The sequence below is a fragment of the Camelus dromedarius genome, chromosome 16 (genome assembly GCF_036321535.1).
Source record: "Camelus dromedarius isolate mCamDro1 chromosome 16, mCamDro1.pat, whole genome shotgun sequence".
Taxonomy (NCBI): domain Eukaryota; kingdom Metazoa; phylum Chordata; class Mammalia; order Artiodactyla; family Camelidae; genus Camelus; species Camelus dromedarius.
Window position 1 is genome coordinate 46714005 of NC_087451.1, and position 21673 is coordinate 46735677.

A 21673-nucleotide genomic window follows, 5' to 3' on the forward strand; every position below is an offset into this window, starting at 1 on the left:
AGTAATGACTTAAAGTTTTCTCAGGTTCTAGAAAATCTAAAGAATCTAAATCTAAAGAATCAAAGAGAACAAGTGTATCTGAAGACAGAATGAAAATGTGTGGAAATTTGTAAAAGGAGTTGTCAGACCCCTAAATTACCTTCCCTAAACCATGCAGTCAGGTGACTGCCCTCAGTTCAGTAGAAGACATAACCGAGATTTTGAAGTCCCAGTGAAACAGCCAGGTCTCTTCCCGATCACTCATTGTGAAACCTACCACTCAGCAAGTCCTATCAGCCATCCACAAAGAATGAGCTTCCGGTCACTAGATTTGGAGCCTCACCCTTAAATATGAACAAACAGCCAAGGGACACCAGACATTTGAGGGAAGCCTCTAACATAAAAGGCAGAGATCCACAAACTAACCAGCAAACAGAAAGTGAGTCTGAGGAAATAGTGGCAATAAAGGAAGCTCATGAAACTCTAAAAATCAAATTATATTTACTGTCCTTTGAGAGGTAAAATAACATCACATCTATGCAACACACAAACATATAGATGTGTGTGTATCTATCCCTTTTGAGAGTAAATTACAAAAAGGAGAGTGGAAATAAAAATGTAAAAGAAGTGTCGTAGGACAAACTGAGTAAACTTCCAGAAAGTAGGAAAAAAAAAAAAGGAAAATAGAGAAAAGGTAGGAAAGTATCAAGAAAAAGGAGGGACGAAAATGATAAACAAACAAAATCTCAAATCTGAAAACAAGTTTCCAGATTGTAAGGATCCGCCAAATGCTTAGTGCAATGGAGTAAAAAAGATGAATGTCAAGCTCACCCTGGTGAGATTGAAGACAAACAAAAACACAGGGGAAAAGGAATGATCCTAAAAGCTTCCAGAAGGAAAAAGCTTATCATATACAAAGGATCAGAACTTATAACTGGCAATGGACTTAAAAAGCAGTACTAGAAACATTGCCTTCAAAAATTTCATAATTATTTTCAACCTAGATTTCTGTATCTTAGCTAAATAGTGAATCAAGAATATGGGTAGAATAGAGACTTTTTTAAATTTGCAAAGTCCAAAAATAAATCTATAAATTAAGAAAGTGGAAGACACTAAATCCAAGAAATAGGTGATCCAATAAAGCAAGTCATTTTAGGATAATGGTGAAAGGACATCCGAGGACCAGAACAGTGAATGCAGCAGGTCTAGAGCACAACCAGTCAAGACTGGAGCAGAAGGAAGTAGTCGACGTCAACTTGAAACAAAGAAAAAAGATCACAAGAAGAGTCAAACTAACAACATGCTTTGTATCGTTATTTCTTATTCATAATTTTTCAGGTTAAGCGTATGTCTATAATAGAATATGATACGTTTAAAATGTGGTTGTTTTGTAATAAACTTAATTTACAGGGTTTTTAAAAATAGGTATTAGGGCTTTGTGTAAAGTAACAGAAGTCAAACCTGAGCTGAGCAACCTGAGGCCAATCTTTGCATCATAAATGCCTGTTTTTTTAAACTGGGACTATCACCATCTCCTATGCACTTTGAGTCAGAAGTAGAGAGAGAAAATTAAAAAATCATTTCCGCAAAGCACTTTGTATTCCTTGGAGAACGGATATTATCATCATACATTATGTTATTATCTTGTTGAATATGCACGATTTCCAGTACCACACAAAGTATATCTAGATAGATATACTTTCCCATCTCATTCCATCATTTGGAGTGAAGCTGAGTGAAATCTAGGCTGTTATTTCAAGGGTCAAATACACAGAGGTGAAACATAAGCTCCAAATAATATATAATGCTTTTAAAATGATAAATTATTGATGTGTTTACTGGAACTTCAACTTTCTTACCTGTTCTGTGAACTAAACTTAGACATTTATTTTTGCAACAACAGACAATACTAGTTATACATTTAAAGTTTAAGAACACACTTATTAAATTATTACAAATAAAATTACTAATATTAAAAATGTTAATTTTTTTCAATAAATTGATGCCTGTTTATATTGTTGTGTACATATTTTAAAACAGTTCCAAAGGGAAAGGTCAAATTTTCCATATAGAAAAGGAAAAATAATTAGACACTTAAATTACATATTATCCATAAGTAATCATACCTAGCTATATATTCAATAAAATTTCATTTGTGATACCCATCATATTTTGAAACAAAGAAAAACAGTGAAATAAAAGCCCTTCTAATTAAATATTTTTTGCTTTTAACTAGCAAAATAACAGTATCAGTGATTCGACGCTTCTCAACTGTTCCTATTCTATGAGGTACTCCAAATTTTTATACTCATACTACCAGCCCCTAAAAAGTCCAGCTTTGAATTGAAAAGTTTAAGGCAGCTTGGCCAGAGAAGATGAAGCAGAAAGGAGGAAATAAAAGGGAAAAAAAAGAAAAAGGGTTTATAGGGAAGCTTTAAGTAAAGAATCTGGCAAAATGTGACCTGACTTTATGTACTGAAGAAAGGGAAGGCGTCACAATGGAGATGTATCAGTTGACAATTAGGCAATTCTGTGAAAACTTTGTTCAGATGGAAGACCTAGTACATGCAATTCAAACAAAATTCTAAGATATGATAGCTGTATATTATTATAAAAGATTTATTAAGATTATTAAATAATGATAGGAACATGTTATAATCTATTAAATAAAATAACAATCCATATGTCCATTTCAACATAAATTAATAATTAGGGTATGAACACTGAAATATTTAGGGGTGAAGAGGCACCATGCCTATAATTTATTTTCAAGTAGTTCAGGAACAACAATTGGCTTAGCATGCACGAGGTCCTGGGTTCAATCCCCAGTGCCTCCATTAAAAGAAAAAAAAAGCTCAGAAAATGGTCCAGATCTAGAATGAATGAATGAATGACTCAAAATTGAAAAGAGAAAAACAAAAATTGTGAAAACACAAATGTGAATCCAGGTAAAGGGTAATATGGAAATTCTTTGTATTATTAGAACTTTTCTGAAATCTGAAAGTGATATTAAAATAAAAGGTTTAAAAAACATATTAATAATAGAGCTACCATTTTCAGATTACCTAGTACCAGCCAGGTATTGTGCGAGGCATTTTATTCATATTATCTTTAATCTTCACAACAATCTTTTAGGGTAGGTATAATCATCAATCCCATGTTTTTAAACATGTAAGAAAATGAAGGCTCCAACTAACTTATCCAAGAACAGAGATCTAATAAGTAGCACAGCCAGGTTCCAAACCAACTCACACTCCAAAGCTTGGCCTCTTTCTGTACGATAGTAAATATAGTAGTGGTTTAGATAGAGCACTGTTCTAGAGTTAGACTCAGATTTGAGGATCTGAATCCTCAATACTATCTATTAGTTATGTGACCGTGGGCAAATTACTTACCTTAATTTCTTTTTTTGTTTTGGAGATAGGCACTGATCATTATATACTATCTCAAAGGTTATTGAGAAGATTAAATAAAATAAAGCATGTAAAGCACTTGAACACAGTATCAAAATATATAGTAGGAATACAAACGCTTGCTGCTGTTACTTCATTTTATCTTTCCTGAAACACAGTGCTTTAGACATTGCTGAATTCTAAAGCACTGACATCATAGCTAGTTAACTTACCTTTTTACTGTCATAAAATAGGTATTTAAAAATTCACCAAACCTAGGGAGTTAAGCAGTTCAAACCAAAGAACAAATTTCCCTTACCTTAAGCAAGACACTACTTGAATATTATTACAGATAATACTAATTAATGCAGATTTCTACAGCTACTGTAACAGAAATCAAGTCTACATAAAAGTTAGATTTAAAGCATTATCAAATCACATGCTTAAGACTGTTTTCTTTTTAAAAGTGAGAATAAAAAGATTGAGGCTAAAAATGTTGAGTATAAATTAATCAGAAAATTAACCTAGGTAAAACAGCCTAACTCTAGTAATTCCAGAAACAAATGTTTCAGGCTTCAAATATATCTTATAAGGGAAAGACACAGTAAATACATTACCATATAATGAAATCCTCATCTTTAAGGACAATGAACTGACTTTAACTCTAGTTACAGGATTAACATGATCTGTTCATTTATGTGCAAACAAAAACAAAGCATTTTTCTTACCTTATTGTCTCTTCTATTAGACGATCTGAGCTGCAAATAAAAAATTTCAAATTCTGGAATTATTAAAAACACATTTAAAATTTGCACTTAATTTTTCTACATTTTACCAATAGATTACTTTTCCAGCCATTTACGTAAAAAGAAGCCCAGACTTTTGAAAGCATCTGGAGAAAATTCTGGACTCTGAAATTAATTAATCCACGTATAATTTTCATCTTATTTTTACTTGTTGGCTTAAATCTATTTCTTTCACAGAGTTACTTGATGATGTAAGTCAGAATAGTTTTAATGACAGCACAAATAAATAAAACCTTTTCTCTAATCTAGACAGCTCAAAGTTGTCATGACCACCTACCCAAAACTTAAGAGTTACAACCAACTTGTTGAGACAAGACAGGCAAATATAGTTCTGATGCCTGTAAGTAGTAATTATTTATACCTTAAAATTTCTTAATTTTTTGAGAAACAAAACCAAATCTCAGCTTGCCACACTTTAGAATTCAAGAAGCTGAATAAAGACCCCAATGCACCTTTGAACTGTAAAATATCTGCCTCCATGCATCACATACTGGAAAGAAAGGACTCCTCAAAAAATCCATTTTAGGAAGGAATTTACAGGTAAATTGGTTGTGAGGAATCAGTTTCCATTTGTTGTTCTTTAGATAAATGGTACAAAAGGACTGAAATTCTAAAATCCTAAAAGAACTACCTGAATCATAAAGAATCTATGAAATATTAAGCAAATATTTTCTAATTTGTTTCTGAAACCTCTAAAAAAAAAAACCCTTATGTATCCACATAAGTTAATCTACTTATATAAATAAAATGGAACTATATTTTCATTATATGTATGTTTCTCTCTCATATACTTATAACTCAAAACAATTGTTTCATAAATATAATCATAGAAATCCAATAATATCAGCAATCATGACATTCATGAAACTGTAAAAAACAAAATGGCTAGCTGCTTTTTCTTACACCCTAGAACCTGAGTTTTAGTCAAGGCTCAAGCACTTAACTGTGTGAACTCACTTCATGGAGTTGTCACAAGGCTCAGAAGATGATGTAAATAAGTATTGTGTGAGCTGTATAAGACACACGGCTGATACAGACTAAGGCACTTTCATGCCTCACAGTCTCTTTCTTGTTCTGCATCCTGATTCTCAACATAATATCAACATATCCTTTGTGAAGCCTTCCTCATTCTACCTATACATCTGGGCAGAACTAATTCTTCTTTATACTACAATATTATCTTTTCATAGCTCTTTGCTCTTCATCAATTCATTCAAAAATATAACAAACATTTAAGACATATCAGACATCACACTATGCACTGGAGGAAAAATATCTTAAATTTGTAAACCTTTTTTCACATGTTATCTCATTTAACACTTTAAAAAATGTCCTATTTCACAGGCTATCACAGTGATTTGTTTATTATGTCTCTAACCAGAATGAGTTCCCACAGGGTAGAGACTGAGTCTGATCCATCTTAGATTCCCTAGAGTCTAGTACAGTACCCAGCACACAGGAGACATTCATTAAATGCTTGATAAATGAATGACTAAATGAGTAAATTAGACACTAGCTGGATCAATAAAATATCAGAGAAATAATCCTTATAAATTTCCACAGTGGGCAAGGAGGATATATATGTTATATAAACACATCCGGGAAGAGAAAATTTCTCACTATTGCAGAGCACTGCCAACTCAAGTTTTACCGTTTAACAAAGTCAGGTACCAAATGAAGATGAATTTGATTTCACTATAGCTCCAGGTGAAAAAAAAATGAGTTCTGTATAAAAGCTCCTACTAAGGTCATTCTGCTTTGTAAAACTGGACATTACCACATAAATATGAAAATAAACAAAGTATTGCTCAGGGCAATATCAATTTGCTTTGTCATTTATTTCAATATGGCAGACAACTGTACCACCTGAAGACAATGGAGCTTTGACATGTAATTTTAAACTACCCCATGAGTGGAATGATAGACATATAGTGAAACCAATGCTACCAGTTTTCACAGGTGAAAAATTCAGTTCTCCATTATATGAATGACCCCTGATAAGGTAAGGGATATACACAAAACAATGTGAAAATGGATCACAAACCTAAATATAAAAGCTAAAACTATAAAACTTAAGAAAGAAAACAAAGGACAAAATATTTGCAACCTTAGGATAGGCCAAGATTTCTTAGGCTGAAAATAAATGAACTATAAAAGAAAAAAATCAATCAACTGAAATTCGTCAAAATGTATAAACTTTGATCTTTTGAAAGTCATCATTATGAAAACAAAAAGGCAAGTCACAGGTTCAAAGAAATTATCTGCAGAACTTCTATCTGACAAGGGACTTGTATCCAGAAAAAGAACTCTTACAACTCAATAGTAAGAAGTCCAACAGCCCAATTAAAAAAGGAGCAAAAGAATAATTTGAATAGACACTTCATTAAAGAAAATATACAAATGGTCGTAGCACCTGAAAGGATACTTATTATCAGCCGTTAGAGAAATGCAAATTAAAACCACAATGAGAATATATTACACACCTACTAGAATGGCTAAAACAGAAGGACTGACAATATCAAGTGTTAACAAGGATTTAAAGCAACTAGTACTCTCAATACAGTACTGATGGGAATACAAAAATGGGACAACTACTTTGGAAAACTGCTTAACAGTTTCCTATGAAGTGAATCATAAACTTACACTTGCCATGCAACCTAACAACAGAACTCCTAGGTATTTACTCAAGAGAAATGAAAACATGAGCACACAAAATTTGTCCTTGAATGTTCACATCAGCTTTATTTGTAACAGCCCCAAATTTAAAACAACCCAAATATCCATCAATGGGTGAATGGATAAACAAATTGTGGTATACCATGATAAAATGGAAGTTATTCAGTTATAGAAAGGAACTGACTACTGACATAAGATCAACCTTAGGAACACTATGCTAAGTGAAAGAAGTGTATATTGTATGGATTCATTTATATGAAATTCTGGAAAAGGTAAAACTAATCTATAGTGACAGAAAGAAGATGAGCAGCTGTCTGGGACTGGGAGACAAGGACTGACTACAAAGGGGAATAAGGAATTTTGGTGGGTAATAGAAATGTTCTGTACCTTGACTATGTTGGGCAGTTAAGAGTGTATACATTTGCTCACACTTACTGAACTGGAAACTTAAAATGGGTACATTTTTATTATAAGTAAATTATACCTTGTATATTTGCTTTATGAAAAAAAAATAGTAGCCTCAGACTAACTCCACATGATCTCTCAGTTCACCCCTCCACTGTTTCCTCTTGCTGCATATATGAGGCTGCCCTTTCAGGACCATGAGGAAGGCCTGTAATCTGGGAGAGAGTTTGTAGACAGGCAATAAATGAATGATATTTCTAATATATCCATATCGATAACTTACCAGAAATGATACAGATTAAAAAAATACGGTAATAAGGTTCAAGTTTCTTTTCCCAAAATCTTTTCTTATGTCTACTTGGTGAATACTCATCCTTCAAGGCTCAAATCAAATGTTTTACTTCTATAAAGCCCTTTCAGAAGCTTTAGAGAGGAGTTAACCACTCCCTTTAATGTGACCCTATAGAAGTAAGCACAAATCTCTCCATGTATTAAAGCTTTATTACTTTGCACTGTAATTACCTGTTAACATTTCTGTTCCGCCCCCCACTGCCATCCTAGTGGAGCTCATTGAAAACAGGGCAGAATGCGACTAGGCTTTATCTCTTCTCTATCTCCAGTACCTAGCACAATGCTTTCCACACTGTAGATGTCCAAAAAATGCTTGGTAAAACAATGAAAACTGAATATATATACCACATCTTCTTTATCCATTCATCCGATAATGAGCACTTAGACTGTTTCCATATCTTGGCTATTATAATTCATGCTGTGAATAAAGGGGTGCATCCATCTTTTTGAATTAGTGTTTTCATATTATTTGGATAAATATCCAGAAATGGAATAGCAGGATCATACAGTAGTTAAATATTCTTAATGTTTTGAGGAATCTCCATACTGTTTTCCATAGCAGCTGCACCAATTTACATTCCCACCAACATACCCTTACCAACATTTGTTATTTCTTGACTTTTTGAAAACAGCCATTCTACAGGCATGAGGTATCTCAATGGGTAAAGAAGATGTAGTATATACATACAATGGAATACTACTCAGTCATTAAAAATAATGAAATCTTGCCATTTGTGACAACATGGGTGGACCTTGAGGGTATTATGCTAAGTGAAATAAGTCAGGTGGGGAAAGACAAATACTGTATGATTTTACTCATGTCTGGAGTATAAAAAACAACAAAAACAACAACAACAAAAACAAAATAAATGAACAAACCAAACAAAAACACACAGATACAGAGAAAAGAGCAGAGGTTACTACAGGGTAAGGGGAGGGGAAGATGAAATGGGTAAACGGAATCAACTGTATGGTGAAAAATGCCAACTAAATTTCTGGTGGTGAGCACACTGTAGCATATACAGAGGCAGAAATATGTTGTACATATGAAACTTATAAATGTTATAAACCATCCTTACCTCAATAAACAACAACAAAAACTGGTACAAAAAATTATATGTGCTTTCAGATAAATGCAAAGAAACGGAATGCAATTAGAATTTGAGAACTCCCACCTAAAAGTAATGAATAAACCATTCATTATGCTAATGAAAATCTAATGAGAAGAGAATGATTTAAAAATACACTCTGGCTTTAAGAGATAAGCAGGGTTAGCTGATATTCATCTATTCCTACATGCCACCTCCGCACTGAAGGACCCCAGAGGGCTGGAGTCTCTGTCACCTAGCTCTCCGTACACAGTTCTTGTCTACCGGTCTACTCTTCTGTTCTAATGCTATTATGGGCAAGGACGGGTCAATGTAATTTGAGAGCTGGCCTACTACATGTCAGACATTGTACTAGGTTAAAACTTTACACATGTCATTGCTAATTGTTGTAATACTTTGCAAAGTAAGGGTTAAATTTTCTCCATTTAAGACAGTAGAGAGTCAGAGAGTTTAAGGCCCCTGTCCCAAAATATACAGTCCACACCAGGATTTAAACTCAGATCTGTTTGGATTCAAAATAAAAAGTACCCTAGTAGCAAACCTGGCCTCCTCACTATAAATGGGCTGAATGAAATACATAATCTCTTACTGTCCATCTCACTTTCAGGTTAATTTAACTATTACTCCTTTATGCTTCTTTGCTTGACTATTTAACTTATATCTTCTCTAATGAAAATGTATTTCTATATTAGGAAAAAAAACTTGCTGCCTAAGAATTTTTGCCTATCTTCATAGCATGAATTAAAAAAAACAAAACAAAAAAACCCCCAAAATATCAGTGTTACTGAGGGCTTTGGTAGACTACTACTAAAGGGACTCTAAAGTAGCAAACCTTTAGAGAAAAACTTGACAATACCATATCAAAAGCTTTAAAAATGAATATGTTCTTTAATCCTGCAATTCCAATTCCAGGAATTTATATGGAAATAATTATGGATACATGCAGACTGCAATACGTACAGTAAAAGCTAGAAGTAATCCAAAAGGCCAACATTAGTGAAATGGTTATATGAATTATGGTTTATCTGTACTATAGGATATGTGCACTATTAAAAGTTAAAAGAACTATTCAAAAACAAACAAAAAATTGTCAAATACCATGGGAAAAGGTTCACAATCTACTGATGAGTAAAAATGGTTACAGCATCTATACTAATGAGTGATTTAGATTGTCTTTTTTGTGTTGCTGAATTATTCATATTTTATAAATGAGTGCTCTAAAGCATATATGTAACTTTTTTTTATTAAAAAGTTATTCTAAAAAAATTTTTCCTCAAAGTACCTAGCAAATGAAATACAGAGACAATACTGAAAAAAGAGAAAGTTTTTCATATTACTTTACACACATATTAGTCCTTAATTTTATTATCTAACAAGTGTTTGTGATTTACACAAAATACTGATTTTTCTAAAGCGTATTTAGAAGCTCTGTGTTCTAGTACTGAGAGCAATGACTAGGTCCTTGTTGCTGAGACTAAGCCCTGGTCTCCACAATTCTCCCCATTCATCAGCTCATATTCCATTCAGCTTCATTCTGCCTCAGTTTCCCTCTGTATGCAATGAGCACAGACAACCTTTTTTACAAGAATGCTGAAAGGAATATATATATATATATAAAACATAATATACAAAATAATCTGAGAAACAAAAATGGGAAAAATCTTTTGACTGCCAATCTTGTCATTTTTTTATAACCCTAAACAAATTAAGCTGTGTGCCCCTAAATTGTTGTGTTTTTTTTCCTGTACAATGGACAATACTAAACTCCTAAAGGGTTTTCTTTGAATTATTAAAATAAATGCAAAACTGAAAATGTTCATAAAAAATTTTAATAAACAGTGTGTTCTGAAATAATGAAATATAGGATATTAATTTATATAATAACTCTGGTATACTCTTTTCAGCATCAAATAATTCTCAAAAGTAATTAAACTATTGCATTTCTGTGTAACTCCTTTTAGGGTAACAAATATAAGAATGTTAATGCAATCTAGTCTTTATTTTGTGCTATTTGAGTTACTTTATCCCTCAAATTACTCTGTACTCCCCAAAAATAATAATATAGTTTTGGATGTAATGCAAACATCCAAAAAATTCTTTTTATGGTGGTCTCTCAAACACAAAAAGAACTACCAAAGCTATAAATAGCTATAAACTAAAATACTCTAGGAAAGACTGCCCCCTTGTGCCAATCAATAATATTTAACACGTTAAGAAAACACTAAAATCTACTTCTGAAACTAGAAGCACCCAGACTTCTAAAAAAGTCTTGATCTTTCCGTGTTCTGATTTCAACAGCTTATATTTAAAGTGGTAATCTTTTTTTTAGGTTTTTTTCTGGAGGGGTAGGAGTGGGAATGGAGGTAATTAGGTTTACTTATTTATTTACTTTTTTTAGAGGAGGTACTGGGGACTGAACCCAGGACCTCATGTATGCTAAGCATGCGTTCTACCACTTTGAGCTATACCTTCCCCCTAAAGTGGTGATCTTTAAAGAAAAATAAATTGAACAGTACATTAAGCTTATACAGACATGACTAATTTATGACATCCAGCAGCAAATATCAACATAATTCATATCATTTAAGTATCATGGATACTAGTTGCTCAAGTGCTTAGAGGCTGAGCTCACAGAGATAAGTAATTTTCTGATCCTTAAGTTCTACAACAAAATACAAAGAAAATAAAGAAACCAGTACATTTCAGAGGAAAAACAGATAAAGCAGGGATAGAGTACGGTGGCTTGTTAAAAAAAAAAAATATATATATATATGTAGTTATCCAAGTTTTTAGGTATTTTCTTCTGAATTCTTAGAAAATAAGATACTTTCTTTGAATCTGATGTATGACCAATTACCCTTTATAAAGCTTCTTGACATATATAAGTGGTATCAATCCATTCAAACATAAGTCAGTTTCAGTATTATCAGTATTACTAATAACCTATATTAGTGGACAAAAGTATTAGAGCAATAGTCTTGCTAAAGAAAAGAAACATTAAGGCAATAAAAGACGTATTACAGGTAATGTGAATGCAGATTTGTATATTTGACAGCATCATACCTTTCCTAATTATGGTCAGAACAAATGTATTTCTACCAAATAGGATCATTAGAAGAATTAAATGAATTAGCATCAATAAAGCACTTACTATAATAAACACCATGAAATATTTGCTAGACAAGTAAATGAATCAGTAAGTATGCACTACATAGTATGCATACATTCAGTAATACATACTTTCGAAGGTGGTCATGTTCTTTCAAAAATAGTTCAGTTCTTCTGTTGTTTACTCCAGACCCACTTTTATATGACCTAGAACAAAATAAAGAAAATTTAAGAATATTTTTGGCAGACACTGTAAAAAAGATTAAAGGACTGACTCTAGTAATATCCAAAGTGGACAAATTGAGCTTCTCCATAGTTTTGATTAAACAATTAAAACGTATAATCCTTTCCATCTCCTAAAAATGACATCTATTATAAATAGATAAATATGAATGGCTCTCTAATTTAGGCCTAAGACTTTATTACTTTCACCAAATATTCCAACATTCTTAAACAAACAAAAGTCTTACTTTCCCTTTCTTTTTAAAAATTTTATATGCATTTATTAATGATGCTTCTAAAAGTCTGTATTTTTTATCAGTTGCCAAAAATTCCAACTCACTAAAGTACGTAAGAAGAGAATATATATTTATCCATTTGTTTATTCACTAATTCAGCAAATCTTTTTTCAACATTTGTTAGGAACCAGACATTATAACAGTGAAATACGCTACCTAGCCACATGTTGTTCACAGTTCAGAGAGGTTCATAAATTATGTAACTGTAATTCAGTATAAATAGGAACTATTATTATAATAATTTGTACAAAAGAAGAGAGTAGTAATTTCTATAGGGTAGGAGGTAGATTAGAGAGATTGTGAGAAATGTAGAGACATTCTTCAGAGAGAGAAAATCCTTAAAGGGTATCCTATAGAATGAGTGACAATTTATAGTTATAAAAAGTGGAAGATTATTCCAGGAAGGAAGCAGAATGTGTTCAGTGTCGTGGGGTGTGGAAGAACAGGGTGGCTTCAGAAAACTCATCTTGAAGAGTAAGGCTTGGGAAGACAGTGTAAAAGATGAGGAAAGCAGAGGGCTTTAGAGCATTATTTTTCCTTTCTTTGTCTATTTTATCCTGTATCTTTGTTTTCTCCAAGAGGAAGTAAAACCGAAGTTTTTAGACTGATTACTACACAGCACATTGGGTAGGGAAGCCACTGAAATGGAATGTTTTCCTTCACAACGGTACATGCAGCCCATCAACTGAAGCCTCAGGAGCACTAACATGAAGTGAAAGATCTGCCAATTTGGCATACTTAAGGATTTCTATCTTGGTCTTAAGATCACTACAACTTACAAGAAAATCCTTGTATCACCACTATCAACACTTTCATGTTTTGGCTCTTTAGTTCCAATAAAGTACCAAGAACAAAACAAAAAATTGAAGTAATTGCATATATACTGCAGTAAGACAAAAGAGGGTCACGCCGTTAAAACTGTATGACTGGCTGAGTGGCAGGCCTAATGTGCAAAGCACAGCAGGAAAGAAAAGACCAGGAAAAGCAGCATGGTATATAACCAAGAGCACAATGCACTTGAAGATTGATCATTTGTATTTAAATCTGTACTTTGTCATGTATTAGCCAGTTAACCGTAGACAAGCCTCTTAATATCTAGTTTCATAAAATGCAACTAATAATTTCTATCTATATCAAAAGATTATATGAAGCCAAAAAAGAGATAACATGACAAAGTAGTGTGCAACTGCAAAAAAATTTTAAATATTAGTTATTACCACTATATCTCATCTCACTAATCATATTCTGCCATGTATGACATGAATTTGAGTATATGCCTTACTCCCCTCTAGTATCTAGATTATAAACTCCTAGAGGGCCAATCTGTCTTTTCATTTGTACCTTCCACTGTGACTAACACAGTGTCTCACTCATGGTTAGCAATCAGGAAATGGTTTAGTAAATGAACATGTTTCTTTTATGATCATCTTTCAGAAAGCAAGTTATTACACTGGACTGTAGTCTAGTGATTCTCACAAATTGTGGGGTAGTTAAATGCCTACACATTAAAGGTTGTACCCAATTCATTCTTCAAAATATACATGTAAATAGATCAGAAAGAAATTAAACACAAGACTTACACGTTCCTGAGAATTATAAATACCACAAAATACCTCATATGGCAAAAATGTTTCATTTTTTTCACTCTTATTTGTTACACAAAGTACACATGACTATATATAAACATATATATAAATATACATATACATATATATAAAGATAAGAACATAGATAAAACAGAGACAAAAATAAAAATCAATTTTCCAAGATAATTTCTGGAGGTAGAAACATAACTGGTGACTGGATACTCTTGGGTTTAAAGTTTTGGACAAAAATTTTGAATAGAATGAATATTAAATGATTTCTGCTACAAAACTGTTTTACTGTTACAACAAAATAAAGGGTCTCTAAGAAAATGTTTATTAGAGTACACGTGATATGTATCAGTTTATGACATGGTAGTCCATACCACAGTTTATGAAACTGAGTATCATACTTATGAAACCTAAGTACCATAAACTTACCACACGTGAGACAACGACAGGCATCAACAGATGGTCCAAAAGTGCAAAGTCTGTAGGTTTAACTAGATGCCCAATGGATTTAACCTTGCCAGTCATACACAGTTGCAAAAAAATTTTCAAAAATGTGTATGAAATGCCAGAATATATTATGGAAGGTGAGGTAAAAGGATGGAAGAAAAGAATATATTTTTAAAATTATGGATTGAGAGCAGCATAAAAATGTTGGAAGTCTTTAAGTAATCTGACAGAAGATTATGACTTTATTCTAGGGAAATAAAGGCTACTTTGATAGCTACCTGAATATATAATTGTTGGCATAAGGGAAAGAGGGTAGGGGGACAGGTGGTAATCAGGAAGAGAAACACACAGAGCTTCAGTTATTGGTAATGTTATAATTCTTAAGGTGGGTGGTAGATCAGAGAAAAACTCCCAAAGACATCATCTAAACTGGACTTTGAATTAAGACAGGAAAGTCAAGGTTGCCAGGAGCCAATGATAAAACCATGGGAAGCTGGAGATAAGGCCAGCAAAGTAGATTAGGGCCATACTGTAGAAGCAAAGTTTAAAGAACAGTGAAATGGAAATTAGAAACCTTGAAATCTAAATCATGGTTCTGCTCATCAATTTGCTGTTAATCGTGGATATACTCTAAATCTAATTCTGAATAAACATCCTACAAAATAATATAAAAGGTAACTTACTCAATATCCTTTCGTACTGATCCCATGAGATTCTCCCTTTCCCGTATTGCCATAAAGTTTGCTTTGGTCTTATGGAATTCATGTGTATAATCCTGCAATAAATCAACATCCAGTCTCAGCATAAGCTAATTATAAACGGTCATCTTATTGAGCCAGTTATGTATTGTTATATTTAAATTTCTGTCAAAAAACCTGCTATTTAAGAAACCAAATTGCCAAGAGGTAAAAATAACATTATAATCACTTTCCTGAAGAATGACCAACTTCTTTCAAATAAAAACAATTTGGAGCTAGAGTAATAGTGCCACTAAATCACCTTCGTATCCCTTAGTATCTTGTCTTATGGGGCTGAATTGTAAAGAAACAGTAGTCCTTAGATAAAATGACTTCAAATCACCTAGGATAAAACTTAAGATGCTCTTTCTACTCATAAGTGCACCTAATGGAGCTTATTTTCAAATTTCATCCTTTTGGAACTCCTGCAGAAATTTAATTTCTAAACCAATCAAAGGAAGAATAGTACCAAGAGAAATGTAAAGAATAAAATAATCTTCAAATATTTTCCTTTCTTTTTCTACCATATTTCTAAGATATTAAGGAATACTCATTACTTTTAAAAATTCAGATAACTATATAAAGAAGACAGAAAACATAATCCCACCTCTCAGAGAGCCCCCTATTGACCCTTTAAAAACAAAAATAATGGCTCAACACAGGGTGCCTACTAAAAGAGCACCAAAAGGGTAAACGTAAAAACCACCCTGCTCAACAGTTCATAATATTATCATCATTTTCCATCATTTTCTTTCAGGAAATATGTTTCTATTATTTCTTTTCATTTATGCTAAAGAAATCATATTATATTCTGCCATGCCTTGTTTTCTGTAGTTCATAAAATATCAAGTAATCTTTCCATATTAGCAAATAGAAATCTACATTATTTTTAATAGCTATATAGAATTCTATCTATGATTCTGTAATTTAATAAACTCCCTACTGATAAACACTGTAGTTGCCTTTTTTTTTTTTGCTGCTAAAAAAAATGGTTCAAAAAACATTCTTTTATATACTTCACTGAATTCTCTAAGTGTATTTAAAGGGTAAATGCCTAGAAGATTAACTGGGTCAAAGAATCTTACATGAACATTTTGATAATGCTAAACTGCCTTCTAGACTAACTTGTGTTCTCAGCAAATGGATGAGTGCCCATTTTTCTACACTCTTGTCAATAACAGGTTACAAATGTTTTATTATTTGCTAATCTGACAGGTGAAAAATTATCTTATTTTGATTTGTATATTTTTCATTTGGGAATGTGGCTGACCACCTTTTTATGGTTTTTGCCACTCATTTTCTGTAAATATCAAGTTCATATGCCCATTTCCTCACTAGGTTATCTTTTTCTTATTTCTATGTACATTAAGTAAGTTAGTCATTTGTTATAGTTTCTGGTATTAGGTCTTGCTTAGGACAGTCCTTTACTACCTCAAAATGTGTAAACCATCCATGCTTTATTCTGAACCTTTATAGTTTCCTTTTGTAAATATAAATCTTTGGTCGACTTGGAATTTACTCTGGATAAGAGGAATGAGTTAGAAACTGAGGGTTCCCCTCCCCACAAATAATTAGTCAATTGTTACAGCTCTATTTATTTTATAATCTCTTTCCCCTATTGAATTAAAATAGCTCTTTTATCAGAAACTAAATTTTCATGCGTATTTGGGTCTATATATGAACTCTATTCTTTTCTATTAGTCTACTTTTTCTCCAGAATCAAACTGTCTTAATTATTCTAGCTTCTTAATGGGTTTTAATATGTGGTAGAACAAGGCATCCTTTACTACTTATCTCCATTTTCACATGTTTTTTTTCTTGGTTATTCTTGTATTCTGTAATTCCAAATAAACTCAAGTGTCATTCTGCCATTTTTTTTTTAATGAAACAACCAACAAAAAACCCTGTACACTGGGACAGTATTCAATTTATAGGTTGATTTAGAGAGAAAGCTTCCCATCCAGAAGCAAAGAAAATCTTCTTTTATGTTCCTCAGTAGAGTTTTACATATACAAGTCCTATACATTTCTTACTAAATTGATACATAAAAGTTTTATAGTTTCTTCCGTTGTTATTTTCTGATCAATTACTGTTTGTGTGTAGAAACTATCTGCTGTTATATATTAATTTTGTAAGCCATCAACTTATTGAATTTGTTTCTAATTTTTTTTTTTTTTTAGTTTTCTTGGTTGTATTAGCTATATAATCTTATCACTGCCATATAACACAGTTTTTGCCTCTTCCTTTTCAAAATTTATATCTTGTTTCTTTTTACTGTGTAACTGAACCACCAAGAACTTCCAAAATAATGTTAAATGTCTGTGGGGATTGTGTGTATTCTTGTCTTGTTTTTCTCTTCAATGAGAAGTTTTTTAGTGCTTTATTATTAAGCATGATGATAGCTTTTAACCTGATATACACATTAGCACATTAGGTAAGTACAGTATCCTTCTATTCTGACTTTTTAACAAGAGTTTAAAAATTAAAAACGGCTGAATTTTTTCAATATTAAATATATTTGCCTTCCTATTTGTATTACTGTATCTTTAACAACCCCCATGTACATTTTTAAGAGTTTATTCATTTCATTGGTACACTTTTAATATTTTCTCAAACAGTATACTAAATACAGCAAATTATTCCTTTTCTATGTTATCTTCAAAGCCTGATGAGGAAACCATCATACTGTTGCTTATGACTGACCACTGGCTATTTCACTGTTTCAGCTAACTAGTAAGCAAGGTGTCCCACAGTAGAAGTATGTTTACTTACTGATGAATATTATTTAATTTTACCAGGCAAAAGCAAGAGCTATTACATATTTTCAGAATTTTATAATACCAAGAAAAAAAAAGTGAAATATGACAAATGTCTATAGCATTGTATTTATCCTCTCAGAAGATTTTTTTCCCCATTGCTCTCTTAAATAAATACACGTGCACACATTCCATTCACAAATTAAAAAGAAAAACAAAACCCTCCTATAATAACATAAAAATCTCAAGCCCAGTATTTTACCTGCAGTATGTCTCTGTGTCGCTGTAATGTATGCATCAGTGCCGCATTCAAGGAGGGGACACCTGCACTGTTGGTATATTCTGCCATTTTATCATTTACTCCTGTAAGCTAAAAAAAAAAGGAAAAGGAAAAGAAAAGAAAGAAAGAAAAAGAAATCCAACAAAAATATTTTAGAAAGCACTATAAAGAGATAAAAATAAATTATTTGCCTACACGCTCTTCTGGCTAATAGCAAAAAACAAAAACAAGAAGATAGCAGACAAGGATTCAGTATTCCCCCAAATAATCCATAAAGGCTAAAGTAATACCCATAGGACACTGGAATGGCTGTCATCAAAATTCAAGTGGCCTGGAGAGGCCACTTGAACGAAAGGGTGATTTCAATAAATATGTCTGCATTAATATAATCTAATACCATATCTAACAAGTACACAGTTAGCGGCAAAATAGCCATTTAACAGAAAGTACTTACCCTTGCCAAAAGCTGTTCAATCTCAATTGCCATTGTTTCAAACATTCTATCTTGGCTTGATCCATTTAAGAGAGGTGTTGTGTCAGAGCTAAAGGGAAGTTCAAATAAAGAGAATCCATTACCAATTTGCAGATACTAATTACTATGTATGAAATAGATAAACAAGGAGAGCTGTATTCAATACCTTGTAATAGCCTATAATGAAAAAGAATATAAAAAGGAACATATATATGTATAACAATCACTATGCTGTACATCAGAAATTAACACATTGTAAACTGACAATACTTCAATAAAAAGAGAATCCATTACTTAAACCTAATCATTTAAAAATACTTAAAATAATGTGATTATTCTTAAAGAGGGCTGAGATATTCTGTTTCTTAAGAAACTATAATTTTATAGGCATTTTCCTATAAGATCACACATGTCCTAAATATTAAATTCAGTATAAAATATAATTTAATGTAAGACTGTCCCAAGCTTTAATAGGTCCAATCTTAATAATGCAAAGAAATTCTAAATGCTCATTTACTGTTTCCCAAATGAAAGCAATTTAAGCTATCGCAGTTCTCAATAAAATGCTGAATCTGAAAGAACAAATTATGTAAACTAAAACTATAGAATTATGTGGTACAGCATATAAGAGGAACCGTAAAATGTACTATGTCTGCTATCAGATCTGTGAGGAATAATCTTTTTTTTAACCTTAATTATGGTTCCTTAGACCTTAAATTAAGTTTTCTCCTCCTTCCATGATTCTTTCCAATAAATAAAATGGAGATTTAAATGACCCACAAATTGGATAACTAGTTATTAAATAATCAGGAACTGGCTTTAAGTCTAATATAGATAGCCACATCCAGCAGGGAAGCTGTAGTACCAACGCTTTACATTTCCACTTATATTATACAATTGTTTCTATTTTGTTTTGCAAAAATGTGCTAACTGTCTTTTAAAATCTTCAATAGTCAGACCTATGTTTTTACAAATGAAACTTACGTTTGACAGATTCAAATTCTAAAATCATGTCTTGAAAGTTTCTTTTGCCTCTTCTGAAAAACCACTAACCTTCATTAGGTCCACAAATTGTATATATCATCATATGAGCAGCTTCAGCTCAATACAGATCTCAGTTATACTGAACACAGACAAACACCCAGGCAATGACTATGCTCTCCAATCTTAATGAAGACTTTGTCTTGTCCTGCGATAGTGCTTGAACGCAGTGAATGAAAACAGATTAAATCACCAGTTTAATGGCCAAAATTACCTTGGCTATATCCCTTCTCCATATGCATACCTACAGTAATAGTAACACGGAATGAAATAGCCAAAAAGCAGCTAATAAGGAGGATTTTTAAGATGTTTAATTAGGTCCAAATTTTTATTTATTTAAAAAATTTATTTGCTCTCAAATATATCAAAATATCTCATTCTTTATTACATTTCAGAGCTAACCCAAGGTTCTGTGGTTATCTCTTAAAATATGCCCAGCAAAATTCTCTATATTCTACTGATACAGATCCTCTCCTGCCAGATGTATGAAAAAGAACAATGGGATAATGATGTAAGCTCCAAGAGGAGGAAAACTGCCCCTGTCTTACACACACACACACACACACACACACACACACACACACACACACAAATATATATATATTTGCTTAGCACCTAGAATAGTGCCTGGCACATGATAGATGCTCACTGGATACTTGTTGAATGAATGAGGAGGCAATCTCTACCTTCAACATTCTCAGAAAAGTATACAACAGGGAAATGGTCAAAAATACAGTCTCCACAATAATAAAATTCAGTTAAGTTTAATTGATTTTACAGGTATGTGGTGATTCATAGACCATAAAGTTCTCAAAAGTAGAAAGTAAAAAAATTCCTCCTGGAAGAAAAATTCTGGTCATCACTGAGCTTATTCATTATGTCACACTTTCAACCTGGGCAACAAACAAAACACTTTAGAATGCAAATTGCATCTTGATTCTCATGGCCTTAGGTTTCTTATTAAAGGGGACAACTTGGCTGAAATAATTCCACAAAATCGTTCCCAATTTGTTGTAGAATTTCTAAGGGAATGTTTTAAAATAGTTTTTCCTTCAAAGGAGTCATAAAAGTATGGGCGTATCTCAGAGACATTGCAGGTTTAGTTCCAGACCACCGTAAGACAGCAAATATCTCAATAAAGTGAGTCACACTAATTTTTTTGTTTCTTACTGCATATTTAAGTTGTTCACACTTTACTGAAGTCTATTAAGTGTGCAATATAGCACTGTGTCTAAAAAAACAATGTACGTACTTTAATTTAAAAATACTTTATTGCTATATGTTATAAACAGATGTGCTATCATCTAGGCTTTGTTGTTCCATTTACAGAACACAGGCAGAGTAGATTTAGCATAATTTTAAGGGCCCTAAGATTTTTGGAATGGTAAACGAGCACTGGCTTCAACTTAAAGTCATCAGCCACAATTAGCCCCTAACAAGAGAGTCAGATCCTTTTTTTTTTTTTCAATTACAGTCAGTTATAATGTGTCAGTTTCTGGTGTACAGCATAATGTCCCTGTCATGCATATATATACATATATTCTTTTTCATTAAGGGTTATTACAAGATATTGAATATGATTCCCTGTGCTTATACAGAAGAAATTTGTTTTTTATCTGTTTTTATATATAGCGGTTAACATTTGCCAGCCTCTCCTTTGAGGTGGCCAGGCACTGACCTCTTCTCTCTGGCTATGGCATCTTCTTCCAACAGAAGGCTGTTTCATCTACATTAAAAAATCTGCTCTTTAGGGTAGCCACTTTCACTGTCTTATCTAGATCCCAGATAACGTGCTGCAGCTTCTACATCAGCACTTGTGCTTCACCTTGCACTTTTATGTTATGGCAATGACTTCTTTCCTTAAACTTCATGAACCGACCTCAACTGCCTTCAAACTTTTCTTCTGCAGCTTCCTGACCTCTCCAATTTTCACAGAATTGAAAAGAGTCAGGGCCTTGCTCTGGATTAAACTTTGCCGTAAGGGAATGTTGGTGGCTGATT

General features: G+C 32.6%; 1 protein-coding gene across 2 annotated transcripts in view; it reads right to left on the reverse strand.

Annotated features, from left to right (window-relative positions):
- GOSR1 (golgi SNAP receptor complex member 1) overlaps positions 1-21673 on the reverse strand; it is a 33130-nt gene that overhangs the window by 6465 nt on the left and 4992 nt on the right. For both annotated transcript variants that reach the window (XM_010978931.3, XM_010978930.3), the window contains exons 3-7: positions 18614-18701; positions 18142-18249; positions 15070-15161; positions 11959-12033; positions 4100-4129 (exon numbers count right to left, since the gene is read on the reverse strand). In XM_010978931.3, coding sequence (XP_010977233.1) covers positions 4100-4129; positions 11959-12033; positions 15070-15161; positions 18142-18249; positions 18614-18701 — 393 coding nt within the window. The remainder of the gene's footprint in view (positions 1-4099; positions 4130-11958; positions 12034-15069; positions 15162-18141; positions 18250-18613; positions 18702-21673) is intronic.